Source organism: Aedes aegypti, chromosome 3 (genome assembly GCF_002204515.2).
Source record: "Aedes aegypti strain LVP_AGWG chromosome 3, AaegL5.0 Primary Assembly, whole genome shotgun sequence".
Classification (NCBI taxonomy): domain Eukaryota; kingdom Metazoa; phylum Arthropoda; class Insecta; order Diptera; family Culicidae; genus Aedes; species Aedes aegypti.
Genome location: NC_035109.1, coordinates 214,946,430 through 214,963,088, shown reverse-complemented (window position 1 = coordinate 214,963,088; position 16,659 = coordinate 214,946,430). Strand labels below are relative to the sequence as shown.

General features: G+C 37.5%; 1 protein-coding gene across 4 annotated transcripts in view; it reads left to right on the top strand.

Annotated features, from left to right (window-relative positions):
* LOC5570034 (somatomedin-B and thrombospondin type-1 domain-containing protein) overlaps positions 1-16,659 on the top strand; it is a 254,422-nt gene that overhangs the window by 113,520 nt on the left and 124,243 nt on the right. For 3 of the 4 annotated variants that reach the window (XM_021848705.1, XM_021848701.1, XM_021848702.1), the window contains one exon: positions 25-397. In XM_021848705.1, the coding sequence (XP_021704397.1) occupies positions 124-397 (274 nt within the window). In that variant the 5' untranslated portion in view covers positions 25-123. The remainder of the gene's footprint in view (positions 1-24; positions 398-16,659) is intronic. The other variant, XM_021848703.1, reaches the window with a different exon arrangement.

Genomic DNA, 16,659 nt, shown 5'->3' with positions numbered 1-16,659 from the left:
ATTTTGTTTCGATCCATTCAATAGAGTAATATAGTGAGCCAAGGGAAAAGTGCATATGAAGGTTTTATTTTCCGCACAGGAGATTAAGAATAAATCGATAAATAAGAAGAATACAACGTGATAATGTGTGCCGATCGAAAAGTGAAAAGCCCCAAAATGTGTTCCCACTTGCGGGGTTTAGTGGCCATCCTCACGCTGTTCGGATTTGTGGTCGGAGCCTACGGGGGATCCTGCCGGGAGTCATCTCTGTGCTGCAACGGGCGAGATTCGTCCTGTGTAGTTCAAAAAGCGCCTCTCAATGCGATTATCGAGGATTTAAATGATAAGCCCTGTTACTGTGATCACGCTTGTTTGCGGCTCGGCGATTGCTGCGAGGATTTTAAATCTCACTGTGGGGGTAAGTTGTGCTTTCGGTTCCCATTCAGATCATGTACTATGTTAAACTGTTTTCCTACATATCGGATTATGCAAACAGGCTGCATGCATGAGTGAACAGTTATCGTTCGATAGAGCGTTTGCTGGCGGTGCTTGTTTTCGGTTATCTTGAATTTATAACAATGGCTCAAAGGGATATTCTACGATGGAAAGCTAAGTCGAAAGCATGCGATGACGGATTCAGTGTTCACTACTGTGATGCTGCATCCAAAACGAGCTTGCCTCTAGCAGTTGCATTTCCTGATATTTTAAACGATTTGTTTCGAATCTACATGTATTGCTGATAACATCCCAAGTTGGATCGTCACAAAGGTGCGCATACCCCTTCAGTGTGGTTGCAGCTCAGAGTTACTTGTAGTCTTCTTGGTGCCTTCAGTGCACTTATTCCTTGTTTTGAAATGATTGGATGCGAACGTGCACTTTTATCACACCTTTCTGAATAAGGCAATGGCATTATTTACGATTCATAAACACACTGCTTAAATTATCAGGTTCTAGCATAATATCACACAAACAATTTTGCGAGAATTCAGTCAATCGAAATTAGTTTGTCATAATGAGTGGAAGAGAATAACGCAGCAATGAAAAACAAACACGAAACTGAGTTCTAAATTAGAACTTCTAATTGGTATTTTCATTATCGTGTTTTAATTACATCGTGATCAATATATTCTCATATACTTTTACTTTCCTTTAGTATAATTGTACTGAATGTACGATAATTCTATGTTTTAGTATTTCATTGTACTCTGATAGTATTAGACTAACGTGGAATAGCTTGTTTGATGACTTAGAAAAATAAATTGCTCTGATATGTGATGAAATGTCCTTTGAAGTCGTGTTTTGTAGTTAAAATGAATTATTGCTCATATTGGTCTGGTTTATGAGGTCAAAATCAGAGCATTCACAAACAAATGTCAGAAACTTTAATTTAATCATATTGCGTTTTGAAACAACTTTCGTTAAGTCTTGAGTTAATGAAATAAGTTTATAATTGAAATATTTTCCATAGTGAATCAGTATTATAACGCTCTTCGAAAAATATAATTACTAATGATGTCATTTAGACTTTCGTGGAATAATGTTACTTCGAATTTATATGAGAATATTTTGGACACGGTGTATATCGATTAGCTACCCGAATAGTACTGTATATAACAACCAAACATTCAACTGTAACTGCACCATATATTATAAAATGTTAACAATATAAACGACAGTAAATGAAAAAATAAAATGTTAACAATATAAATGACAGTAAATGCAAGCTAATGAATGTAAAATAATGCTTACTATAGTGTAACGTTTTGAGCCAAAAAGCGAGTGAATGATGTTTTTATTGTGAATTGTATGCAGTCGAAGCTCGTTATAACGACATTTTTGTAGCGATAAAAGCTTTCTATAGCGACATTTTTTTGGTCCTTTAGAAAATATATGATTGTTATAGCAGTTCTTTATTACGACTATTCTCCATTCAACTACAATACTGTACTGGTACTGGTACTGAAGTCATTCAATGTTATGTAAATGTACTGCTTGGAATTGAATTTGATTGTTATTATTTTGCTTAGCAAATCTCGCCAACAAAATTACTCTAATTCACTCGGTTCATAGCCACCTCTTTCCATCCACGACTGTGACCCACGCTCTCCTTCTTAACAGGGTTATTGTGCAGTGTATCCTTAAGCTTTAACCATCTTCCGGATTCTGGGTTCAACGTGTAGTTTAACGAACTCATGCAAACCGTTAAAGATGGATCTAAGCACTTTTTACTCGAAAACTCCAAGCAGGCTTTCTTAAAATGTGCTCCAAGTCTCAGGTTTAATGGTCACCGGTTTTATTGACGTTTTGTTCCTAGTACATTTGGGGTTAAAGTCTCGTGACCGCAATTTCTTCTGGAGCCTACAGATAATGGAACTTTTTATTCCTCTGCCATTAGCATGAATCTGATGTTAAGGAACTCATTCAAAACTCGAAAGAATCTCCGTCTACTACTTCCTAGACGGGCCCTGTCGCGCTCAGTTCCACTTACCAGCACGTACTTCTGGATCCTGAAAGGAGGTAGAAAAGCATCACAAATCCTCCCCTAATGAAGGAGGAAGGTGGACTTCATGTTTCTCTTTGATAATCTCATTTAGACTAATAACTACCGAAAAGCTGAACATTACATATACTTTGAAATTGGATTAAATGGACAAATTGATGTGAAGTTTTGCGAAAAAGTTACACATCTTCTCAGTGAGAATCGAACTCACGACTCCCTGATCTCTAGTTAGGGCGCGTTACCCCTACGCCATGGGAGGACTTATGAACGCAGAAGTAAACCTGAATTCGATTTCAGCTCAATAATCGCGTGGTTCTTTTTCGCAAAGTGCACCTCTTTCGGAAGAATTAGATGCCCATCCAAACACAACGCTTTCTATATATATCCAATGCCTAGCCCGAGAGCGCATTATTTTTTTCAAGGAATGGAAATAGCACACTACACTAGCCAGCAACTGCGCAGGCTGAGGTTTCAATTGTGTGGGCTTCCAATATGTCGCGACGTTCTCAAACGACCGGTTACGGAGCATGAGTCCGTTGCTCGATAAATACTTGTTTCTAATTATTAATCGTGGTTTACGGCTAACCAGTCCTTTATTGCAATAGGTATATATCAGTTAACCCAAATTTGGGTTATCCCACGGAAGAGCCGAAATGCGTCAAAAGAAGTCAAAGTTGGGTTGATTTGCGGCTCCGTGTACATGCTGATGCGTAAAATGTGCATTTGTAAGGTTCCAACTGGTGCAACTTCAACGTTGTATGTAATGTAATACATTTGGTAGAATTTAAATTCAAACGGCTGTCTAGGTGTTATGAAATAGGAGTGAGCGTTTTGCCTCACGAGTTGATTAAATTTTAGGTCCTTCGATAAGTTTTTTAGGACAAATTTAACATATTTTTTGCATGTAATACAAACTATTGCAGTGCACAAGTTGGCTCTCGGCGATAGTTTCAGAAATTTGGTTATTTCTTCTTCTTGGCATTAACTTCCCCACTGGGACAGAGCCTGCTTCTCAGCTTAGTGTTCTTATGAGCACTTCTACAGTTATTAACTGAGAGCTTTCTTTGCCAAATTTGCCATTTTCTATGTCCAGGAAGTCAAGGAAATTTCCATTACGGAAAGATTCCATAAAAAAAGATTGGAAATCGGTTGAGCTGTTCAAAAGTTATGATATTTTTTAAACATTACAAATCTAATGCACTGAGATCTCCAGTGTGTGCCAATGAAAAATGTGCCGAAAAAAAATATATCTCAAAAACTAAAAAACATACATCGCTGAAAAATTGACAGTTTACGTAAAATTTTCTGAACTTTTAAGAAAAAATGAGAGCAGCAATAGCCCCTCTGGTCCCGAGGCCTTCAAAACACGAAAAAACGGAAACTATTGAGTTTTTTCATGTAAAAAACACATTTTTTGTGAAATTTTATATTTTTTTCGAAAAGTCAAAATCTTTAGCCTTCATTTCGTCCAAAAAGATTGAAAATCGGTCAAGCGGTTCAAAACTTTTATTTATTTGTTAAATAAAAATTTTGCAAAATCGCGATTTTTCTGTTCATCCTATTTCGGAAATGGTCACCCTAATCAAAAAATCCAAAAATACGTGTATCCTTATTTCGGATAAGGAACAAAATATCAAATTTGCACGGAATTCGGAGACCCACTAGATCGGTTTTTCATGGAATGGCTGAATACCTAACTTGCAAATTACATACTTTTGTCTCTCGCCCAGCGTGATTTTTCGCAACTCTGCTAGATGGTATGTTTTTTGCAATTCCAATTTTTAAGGAATTCAACATTCATTCTAAATTAAACGAAGGCAGTATTTTTTTATTACCAACATTCAGGGATAACATTACTGAAACCAAATGATGATCTCACTTTTTTCTCGTATTGTTCATTACAAATCTTGTCATCCAAAAGATTTCCGTAGCCAGTATGCCACAAGTACAGATTTATCGGGATCAGAAATACAGTTTTTTATAGTTTGCAGTATATACCAAAACAATTTGTGCTCTTGTTAGAAACAACTAGCTAAGATTTGAGATATTTTATCTCAGGATAGGCTCAACTTGCTCTGAAGACGCATGAGAGGAAAGAAGAGATTTGAACTAGACAAAGAAATTTTGAAGCAATTGCATGTACGCTTTCCGTTTATTGAAAACTGTAAGGACGTAGAATAAATTTTACTAGTTTATTTTTTAATTCATGTTGAAGTTTGGTGATGGAGGGGTTCATCGTTGACATGCGACGTTCAAAACATACCTGGGTTCCATTATGGGTCAGGTGGTTAGGATTTGCTTGGAAGTGATGAGCTCCGGTGGCTTGGCTTGGTTCTGCATTGGTGCCGACGACTTGACGAAGTTCAGGGGCTTTCAGCTTTTCCGACCAGCCCAAGCAAGCAAAAGAGCAGATAAAAGGGCATGTTTGGCTTATTCAGCACACTTTTAAAGTAATTAACTGAACTTTACAGTTTACATACACAGAAAAAAATCCGTTCTCGTATCCGTGAACAGCAGCCGTGAACTCGCCAACAAGCAAAAATACACCGTGAACTAGATCATGTTTATGTGCAAACATGATGGTAGTTCATGGTGTATTTTTGACAGTTCACGTTTTCCAGAACTCTATTTTGTAAAGATCGTTTATGCTGCTGGTAGAGAATGATAGTTGCCTTCAGGTGACACAGTTTGGAATCAACTTCTAAGATTGCGCTGAAACTTCAAAGGCACAAATCTCGCGAATAAAGCATCCAACAACATTTAACTTTTTATTTTGGCTTTGTGCACTAGCAGAAAGCTTAAAATAAGAAGATCAGAAACATTTGCCAACTATTTCTCCAGTTTTGTGCCTTTGAAAACGTGAGTAGGGACACAAGTCGGCCATTGTGACGGCCATCTTTGGATTCCGAGATGTTTCACCTTCAAGTGGGTAGGAAGTACAATGCAATCTTTTTCTGCACTTTCTAGTTGCTGATGACTTCATGAGTTACTTTTCAGAGAATCAGTTAATGTTAATGCCCGGATGTTCTCTTAATCAGCGTACAAGTTTCATTGAAACTAGATTCATACCAAAAGTGAACTATGAAATTCACTGCTTAAGGTGCAAGTAAAAATGAATCAAATGTCAAAAATGAAAAAAAGCAGTTTTTGCCCTTGAAATCAACAAATCGGAGAAAAAAAATAAAAACGTACAGCCTTTTCATTTTGAAAATATAACAGCTGTGTGTGTGCGTGTTTTTTTTTTTTGATTTATCGATTTTAATGACGAAAACTTCCTTTTCACTTTTGACATTTGCTCCATTTTTACTTGGGCCTTAAGTACAATCCGAACTATTGATTGCTTGGGCAGGTCCTCCGAAATGGTCAACCAGTTTTTTTTCGGGCCTTGGGTACATCTTCGATGCTCCGTCGACGGCGTCAAAGGACCAAGGCCTCACTCTGTAATTACGGACAAGTTTCAATGGTAATCGATGCTCGAGCCGAGGTTCTTTTGTTCGCTGATAAATCGACCGAGCGAATTCCGGCCGTACTCGGCGCCCATGCTGGCGCTTCTGTGTGACCTTTCGAAACTATTATGCCTACAGTAGTGATTGTTGCGGCGTGGACAAAGACTGGGTGGACACTTATTCTTCTTTCTGGCGTTACGTCCCAACTGTGACAAAGCCTGCTTCTCAGATTAGTGTTCTTATGAGCACTTCCACAGTTATTAACTGAGAGCTTTCTTTGCCGATTGACCATTTTTGCATGTGTATATCGTGTGGCAGGTACGAAGATACTGTATGCCCTGGGAATCGAGAAAATTTCCCTTACGAAAAGATCCTCGACCAGCGGGATTCGAACCCACGACCCTCAGCATGGTTATGCTGAATAGCTGCGCGTTTACCGCTACGGCTATCTGGGCCCCATAACACTGGGGTGGACACTTGTCGCCAGTATTTGGAGCGACCCTTAGAACCACATGTCATCTACACTTTTCTTGTCGGAATCCGGCTCAACTCTTCCCATAGCTTTGGGTAACAATCGTCTCAAAATCGGCCTACTGTGCTAGGTGAAATAATTCATTGACCGTTCCTAATGTGGACTTGAGGTTGCTCGGACTGTTTTGACAAATCAATTGCTTACGATGATAGGCTCTACCCAACTAACTCGGCTTCCCTTCGGATTCTTTTTCGTTGTCCCCTCGTGAAATTTGCTTAGTGGTTTCACATGGTTAAGGTGAGAATACCCAAATAATTGAAAAAATATTTGGATATTATTAACCATCGGCTACTTCATGCGAAGTCTCACAAAGAATGGTATGGATAATGCATGATTTATTAAATTTCGTGGCACTTAGTGATGTTTAGAATTGCCAAGCTTCTTCATGTTTCTCATACAAGCAGGTTTAAGCAAGTGTGAAAATTTCACATTTTATCTGTTGGTCCACAAGAGCTTGATTTTGAGCTTTGAAGGTGCTTTTAAGGTGAAGCGGCGTGTAACTCAAAGAATCATTAGAATCATCATTGATGTAATAGTAGTAGTGTCGCCTTTCCATGTATATTTTCAAAACAAACAAACAAAAAATATAACATTTGTGTTAAGCATATTTTTATGTAAACACATGGGAAATTTAGTAGATTGACGAGTATTGGATACTGTCAAACGGGGTAACTTGCAACACTTTTCAACTTCAAATCTATTTGGACAAAAATTTTAAGGACTTAGATGAACCAAATACAATCTGGTTTCTTAATCGCTACGTAAAGAATGCCATGTGGTATTTATTTTATTATAATTTGGTTTCTTGGGATCAGGAAAGGCTGAAAATATGCATTTTGCATGCTACCCCTGATGTGGGGTAACATGCAACACACAATGCTGACTGAAGATTCCTATCAAAAATGTCATCAATACCGTGTTTTATATCATTAAATAATTAACTGCAGTAAAAGTATGACAATAAATGGAAAGTAGGTACCATAGTTTTTGAAAAATCATTATTATTGATTGAATTATGAGTATTGACCCTATCCGATTAATAAATCAACTGGTTTTGCATTTCATTGGTTCCACAAATGGAAATTCTAGCAAATCACAAGCCTTGACGGCTAGTAGAAAGCCATTCAAAAATTTTAGTGTTACTTTTTCATTCAACTGCAATGGTTTTGAGGTTTTGCTTCACATAACTTGTTTTTTTATTCATAATTCAACCAGAGCAACGTATTATATATTGATAGCATGTCTTGATATGGCCTCCGTTGGTCATTGAAAATAGCTATCTTTATATTACATGCAAAAAGTTCACAATGACAATGATCTGAAAGTTACATTTGAAACAGATTTTTAGAATTAATTATAGTTTTCACGAAGAAAAAATAATAAATTACAATAATAATGCAATTATTGTAACTTTTCTAATATTTTATACCACACGTGTAATAAGTTGGTTGTTAAGGTTCAACAATTTTAATGCAATTCTACAAATAAATGGTCAATCTTGCTTTTTCAGGTGTTTTTGATGACAAGTGGCAGAAAACATCTTGCCATTGAGATTAAAATTGCTGTTGCAAGTTGCCCCACAAGGGTAGTCAAAAATATTTTTAATTATTTTCAGTGTTTAAATGTGAAATGAGCAAAACTTTTTTATCGTCCTTTTGTACACTATTAAATACTGTAACGAATTGCAAATACCTAGAATAATATTTATATTCGGTTTGTGTGATACTAGGAACGATTTTCAGTCTTGTTTTTATACGATCAAATGCGTGATTTGATTTTCTCCTCCAGCAAACCAACCAAAGTAGAAATAATACCAAAATCCTCACCAAAATCTCCCTTTTAATACCTAAGGTCATTAACCGGTGTAACAAATTAGAATAATTTAACTTAATGCCTTAGAAAACGTCAATTCAGTTACATGTCGTTGTGTTGCAAGTTTCACCCCTGTTGCAAGTTACCCCGTTTGACGGTATCAAAATCAACTGCTCAATCGTACATATCAAAAGAAAACATTACAATTTAATGAAAGGCAACGGAATTTCTCTGTTTTTTATTGGATTTATCGCATATTTTTGGTATGCATCGGTACGGTTTATGTTTGCAAGGGATGACGGTGTTGCCAGGTGATTGGTGACAGATTTTTCTAGCAATAGTTATATGCTTGTTTTCGGAGCATTTGTTGCATATTACAAAAACTTATCATTTTGCAAATGGTTTTCCATCACAAGATCACTGATTAAATAAAATTTTAATGATTTTTGTGATCAATCCACATTAAATTCTATGATTTTACAGATAGCAACTCTGACATCACTGCGCTCAACGATCGCGATGATTGTGCACACACGATAGACGCGTCCCGACGCATCCCGACGCATCGCACTGTGGAGCTTTTCAATTATTTTGGGTGGTCGAAATTGATAAACACTCGGTATGATTTTATGCTTCGTAGATATGGTTTCTGTAATTTAAGAGAATCGAAAAACAAACAACGTATGAATTTCAAGTTTCTATGCTTTGTTCAACCTTTCCGCACTGAAAATTAATACAACAGAAAAAAAGTTGGATATTTTAGACTATAAACACAGGCATGTCTCAGTGTGCGGTGGCGGCGTCGATTCGACGCAAGTGAAAACCATCGCCATAATAGTTTTGAGTGATGCGGTTGATAAAACTTTATAAATATTTGATTCCCGTTTGAAATGTGTTCCTTTAAGGAAAGTGAATGAAAGATTTGTTTAGTGGAAGTGTAGTGAACGCAATATGAAATCCAAAACACAAATGCTTGCTACAGAATTACAATGGAAAAGGTAAGCACCTTCTATTTACAAGTGTAGTTGTGTGAGGCAATGAAATGCGGCATGAAATCGGAGATTTTTTTTGAGAATATAAATCTCATGTATATTGTCGCTAAATTGATAATGCTGTATCTGAAAGTGTTGATTAGATATTGAAATACCACCTGAAGCATTTTTCTTCGCATATATTATCCATTATATCAGGTGATAAGCAATTATATTTCATCGATGTTGCAAATACCAATACTATCATAACAATATGTTAATGATTTTGGAAGAAGCCATTTTGTGATGACGCACCAAAAGGCCTTAAAAACACTGAGAAACAGGTTCATAGAATAAGTACTTTGGCTGTGTGCTGGTAGATATATTTTGTAACAAAAGATTCCCAAGTGTTGTATGAATTATAGAAGGCGTTGGTGGTCTAATGGTTACCGTTACTTTGTACTATATCTATGACTTGCATCTATCTTCCACTCTAAATCAATCACACTAAAAACTATTCGTTCATAGCAACCGCTAGAAACAAAGACGGGTAAGAAAACGTTTTCCTACGCTTCCATTCTTTCGTCATTATAGCACGCCTTTCGTTACGCCTGATACATAGACAGTCTGCTCACCAGAAGTAAGTATCTCTGCCATAAAATCCTTACTTTTACACCTTCCCGCATGAACTGGCGTAGATGCAGGGGTATATCCGGTCTACTGTGAGAAAGTTTTCAATGCAACATCAATTCCTTCCCCTTTCTCTTCATTGATCTGCATTCTGATGTGGCAGGGTGCCATTATTACCTAAAATTAGAAGATCACTAGCACTTATACACTGAGGGTGTCTGTTAGTCCCAATCATTCATCTGGTTGGTTACTTGTGTAAGTGCAGCTGATCTAGCAATACTGAAGTAGTAATAATGGGCGGCCAATCAAGATCAAGCTCAAGCTCACAAGATTCATAAGAGTTGTATGAAGTATAAAATCTCGACAACCGAAAAGTTAAAGCTCAAAACCGACTAGGAAAATGCTAAACAATCTCAAGATTTTCAGGAGGACTTAGTCCGTCAGTTCTACAGCAAATGATGTAATCCCAATTGAAATATGGACCGCAACTTGTGTGTGCCATTTGGTTTTCGATTTCACTTTCACATGTTCTTCCGACGAAATGGAAACATTATGTAGGCTTATTCTTCCCATTGTCACATGAAAATGCCAACCTCTATTCTCCTTCCGTTCTTTTTTGTCCCCAATTGTCTGGGGAACCTTTTTCCAACACGAGGGTTTACAGTTATTTAAGTGTGATGAAAATAGGATTCTCAAATGATTCATTCTTCGCTTCGAGAAAAATCCATTAATCAACCCCATGGAATCCTATTTTTTCTACTGTCTCTTGTAAGACCAGTGGCGTTGCTGAGCTGCCTGTTGAAGAAACGTTCCCCAAAATAATGCATTTTTTTCTTCTCCGGGGCTTTCAACCGACCGTTCTACCCAGAAGGATGGGCTTCTATTGTGGAAGTAAGCAAATTCAAACGGACACGAATATTGTCGTCATTTCTACTGCCGGGGCATTTGAGCGTCGAAGCGAATCGGATATGGTTGAAGGGAGGGGGTATTCGGTAGTTGAAACACGTTACTAAGCTAGATAAACCCGCTTTGCAGGTTTTTGGCAGGTCAAATTAAAGACCGGATGGTTACAGCTCAATTGTTATGAACGACATAACAGATTCCCAACGTACCATGTCGTGGCTATTTTTTAATAGAGAATTAAATTGTAAATTCGTAAAGCAATTTCGCAAAGGGACATTTCACATAAATACCATTGTAAAAATGGTCAATGAGCAAAGAAATCTCTCAGCTAACGTAACGTAATGTCAAGAACTGCAAAATAAATAAATTGAGTTGAAACTTATTGGTTTATACACTGATTTATAATATGTTACAAATTGACACATAATGTGAAAAATTATCCATAGGGTTTCGATGGGCGCCAATGGGTGGTATGAATAAAAAGCGTTGAACTTTACTATATGTAGAATCTACTCAAAAACAAAATACACAAAGTTTACTACACTTTTGGTATGAATAAAAAAAAACCTTTCGAACATGTAGTACCTACTACTTTCGAACATGAGCAGTGACTGTTGCTGCTGGTTAAGAAAAAAAATTCATATACATCGCGCGATCGAGCATGGCCACACATTCATGTAAGTTTTTACTCGATTCGAAGTATATATTTGCGATAAATCTGGCATTCCCTTTATGAGCATGTGAATTTAATAATGATCTCACAACAAAGATTTTTCTAAGAATTTTGAAATTTAAGCTAAAAATCAGTGGGGGTTGTGTACAAGACACGACCGCATGACGTTAACTACGCCATGTGATTTGCTGCATTTGAATTTAAGTCAATTGTCATATTAGCAACCTTACAGAATGTAACGGTTTGTGAATTTAAAAACAGTGAGAAGCTCTTCGTTCGGAAAAGTGCTCCAGTTATCGATATCGTCATCGCCAACGTAAATTTCAATTTGTCGTATTGTCAATTATTCTTCTTCTTGGCATAACGTCCCCACTGTGACAGAGCCTACATCTCAGCTTAGTGTTCAATGAGCACTTCCACAGTTATTAACTAAAAGCTTTCTTTGCCAAAATTGCGATTGCGCTGAGCAGGTTCGGAGCACTTACCAGCTTGAAAGCGAAAATGGAATGAAACCGAATCTGACGTAGAAAGCATGTTTTATTACCTTAGAATAGCAAATGCTTATGCGTAAGAAATGAATGATTTGTTGGAAGGGTTGACATTTACTAAATATTCAATAATTAGCTATTGATAATCATTAGTTTTATTTATTATGAAGGTAAATTTCTGATCCATTATTACAATTTCCAAAATTATTTTAATTGTGCAATTTGAAGTAGATTATAAAACTGAATTTACTACAATATCATTAAATTCCACTAGAGTTTGTATCCTTTGACAGATACGCGTATTTCGACCTCAACTGTAAGGCCGTCTTCAGTGTCGTGTACTAGAATCGACTGTGCAATTTTGTTACATGTGATAATTTTCGTCATCGAAGTTGTCCCATGAAATATGGGAAAACAAAGACGCTGTTTGAAATGCCACTCTATTTTACAATCGTTGTGAAATGTTGAGCACTCATCCCAACGGCACTGCAGCAGCGTCCTCTAAAGCATCCTTAATTTGCCGTATTGTCAATTATTCGTAATAAATCAGTTAATGAATGATGCTATGAGATGAATAAAGAGATGTGGTAAACACCTTAGGGAATATTACACAATCAACTCTTTTGAACACATTTGTTGGCTCTGGAAAGGGCCGATTGAATTGTTGAATTTGCGTAACACGAACACATTTTGACGGCGCACTGGTTGCAATCCTCCTCGCCCGATGAGATTTGCGGTGCTGATGACGATGTGCGCTTCAACAAGCGGCTTTGGTCGATTTTCTTCAGCCATCTCGTACAAACAGCTTACCTCTGGTAGCAAGGAGCTGAGCAGGTTTGGAGGAGCTCTTACCAGCTCAAAAGCGAAAACAGAATGAAACCGAATTTAACGAAGAAGGGATGCTTTATACCCTTAGAATAGCAGGTGATGCTCCTCCTTTCAAATTCTTCGTTTTCTTATCTGGGAAATAGGCTATATGAAACTGATGTCTGGGTAAGGGATGTACAAGATAAGCATTATGCTGTTATTGCATCCCGACGGCACTGCAGCAGCGTCCTCGGAAACATCCTCAAATTGCCGTATTGTCAATTATTCGTAATAAATCAATTATTGTATGCTGCTATGAGATGAATTAAGAAATTATAGCAAGTATGTGGTAAACACATTAGGGAATATTACACAATTAACTCTTTAAAACACATTTGTTGGCTCTGGAAAGGGCCGATTGAATTGTTGAATTTGCGTAAACACGGACACATTTTGACGGCGCACTGGTAGAAATCCTCCTCGCCCGATGAGGTTTGCGGTGTCGATGACGATGGGCGCTTCAACAAGCGGCTTCAGTCGTGGTGGCGTGTTGTTGTTCCATTCGCGTTCCATTGAAAACTGAGCTGAGAATGCGAAAGACACTCGAGACTTGCTCGCCGACCATGTTCACAGTCTGACGGCAAAAAGAAGAATGAGCGAAGAAGCAGGAATCGGCCTGCTTTTATAGTGCGAAGCGGAACGCAAAAGAAGCGTGGAAAACTGCTTGCACGTGATTGGTTGCGTAAGAAAGGGGTCGACATTTTCCAAATTTTCAATAGTTTATTGTCGATATTCAATATTTTTCTCCATTCGAGGAAATTGCTGTATACATTTACGACCAATTGGTGGGAAAATTTTTAAAATCCATCGATAAATGAGTGAGTAATTAGCGTTTAAAATCTTTCATAATTTCGTGACGGTCGCAAAATTTTAGATTTTCAATTGACACCCAGTATATTGCCGTAAGACGTAGTTAACGTCAAAACCTGTATCCTATTAAGAGATTTTGAGATTACGGCAACATAATATTATGAAATTGCTACCCTTTCTTGATTCCAGAACTGAAATCCTAAAGTTAAATCCAAAAATCTCAGAAATACCGTCTCAAAGATACCAAAATATTTAACAGATCAATAATCGAACCAAATTCCGGATTTTTAATATTGCCTCAAGAATCCCAGAAAAGCTTACATAAACCCAGAATTATTATAAAACATCTAGAATGTCTATTGGAATCCCAGAATTTCCTTGAAAATTCTGGAATTCCAAAGGAAATCCGAGAATCTTGAATGTCACAATTCTCACGTAAAGTTCAGTACACCCAATTCTGTTTTTGCACAGGGGATGCGTACCGTGCAAGAGAAGTTTGTAAAAGAAGCCATGTAAAAAAAAAATCCGTGCGAAAACAGAATCGGGTGTATTACTTTATTAATATTTCAAAAAAAATCCAAAATTTACGCGAAAAATCATAATTCCTACGGTAATCTCAGATTTTTTACGGAAATCTCAAAATATCTTTCGAAATATCAAAGCTGACATTATTTTTCCATGATTTCTACGCACATTTTAACTATTCCATTCAATTCAGCAATCTCAAAGCATGAGTAGTAACATCTGGAGCTAACTACCTGTAGCTTTGTAGTAATTGCTACTTTTATTCATACCAACGCGTTGTTTGTAGTATGTTCGAAAGGTGTAGTGAAGTAAAATGACACAAATATGTTCCACTCGTTTTCCACATGTAGCATTTACTACCGAGAATGTAGTACACTAAACTCTACTTCATTTTATTCATACCGCCCTATGAATATTGGAGGAAAACCACATATTTCAACCTGATGTAGGAATAGAGGTAGATAGCCTTAATATTTTAGTAAAACATTTTATTATAACGTTGAAATGTTGTATTTTAACCACTCACTATATCACAGCGATCCGTTACTTGTCAGACGAATTAAAACTGATTGCGCCCGATATGAAAATGTAAACGACGAATATAGGGAACAATAATAAATAATTTTGATCCATAATTTTCAATGAACGATTAAGATTTATCAAAATATTATTACACAAAACGAAAGCTGTCATAGAAAAGAATTGTTTGGCAACGATTTGTATCAGCATCATTCACTGCAAAACCGGGAAAACTGTAGGTTCTCACTGATCAAAGCTTAATGCGATGGAAATTAGCGCATCACATTAGTAGTGTTTTCAGCAACTGAAAGAATTTTTAATTTTTAATTTAAATGCAACCTGTAATAGACAATACCGCTACAGACATATTACGGACAGCTTCAAATTCCGGGAACTTTACTTTGTATGGGAAACTTTTCAAACGAAATTTATCAAATTTTGCCGTTAAAAGTTTTGGCTTGCGAAACTTGTTTTAAAAAGCATTTTCCATGAACATCTATGAAAATTTATAATATTCAGCTGTTGTTGCCAAATTCACAGGGCACAAAAGTGATGCTACTGTCTAGTCCCCCGAACGCGAGGAGATCGAGGAAGAACGAGAACCGTGCATGCGGATGAAAAGGCCGCCCTGTAGCAATTTAGATAATGTTTGAATTAGAAACCATTGGATTATACGTTTAGTTGATTAGTTTTCGTAAAGCAATGAAATGAATTCGGAAAATATGTTTAAAAGCTGTTTTTCCCGTCTTTAAAATCACCGCTAGTAGCATATCCGAAAGAACTTGAACTATTGAGAACCAGAGATACAGGTCCAAAGCCCTGATAAAGGTTGATGGTTGTGGTGGCTATGACAATATTGTATCGGATTAGCACTGAGGAGGCAGCCCCTCTAGCACGATGTAGGTAGGTGGCCTACCGAAGACTCTTCACCAACCAAGAAAAGCAAAAGTAGAGCAAACGGATTGATTTTACGGCAACGTGAACTGCGGAAAATCGGCGTGAACGTGGCAGCTATTCAGGAAATACGCTGGCCGAGAACGGCCGAGCGTTGGACCCCATCGCCAACACTTCATTCAAGTACCACATTTACCACAGCGGTGGCGACAGAGCAGAACGTGGAGTTGGCTTCATAGTGATTGGGAAGCAGATGAAGCGAATTATTCGGTGGAAACCGGTAAGCGACCGAATCTGTGTGTTGAGAATGAAGGGTAACCAAGACAACCAAAATGCACGTATAACGAAATCACCTGGAGGCTTTGTATGTGCAAAATTTCACTTGTAAGATGTCGCGAAAAGGCCTTCTACGTACAATAGTGGAGGCGATATGGGTGCATATGTTATGTGATGAATAATAACATACATTGCGAGTGTATAAATTATCTGATATATATATCTGATCTTATGCGACTTAACTAATGATAATAAATGTTGATTTGACAGCTGCTACGGATTGATTCGACTTACTTTGTATGAGTGTACGGGACGAAGCAAAATGTACAAATGAACTCAGAAAAAAGTGTTTTATGCGAGGAAACTCATCAATCTGGCGAGTTTATCCACGGTGTTTTGCGAGTTTGATGTAATTAGTATGAATAAACGAGTTGTAACGTGAACTTTAATGCGATTTCTCATTGTCTGGGTAGTTCTTCAACTACAGCCTGATCAGCATAAATGCGCCAACGAACGATAAGCCCGACGACATGTAGGATGAGTTCTATAAGAGCCTGAATAAGGCCTACGAAGAGGCCCAAAACAAGATGTCAAGACAGTCATCGGCGACGCAAATGCGCAGATCGGGAAAGAAAATTTCTTCCAACCCTTAATTGAAACGGAAAGCCTCCATTCCGCTACCAATGAAAATGACTTGCGGCTAGTAACCTTCGCTGCTGCTAGGGGGATGCCAATCAACAGTACCTACTTCGCACGAAAGAATATCCTCAAACACACCTGGCGACACCCGAGTGGCGATGCCTGCTCCCAAATAGACCACGTGTTGGTTGATGG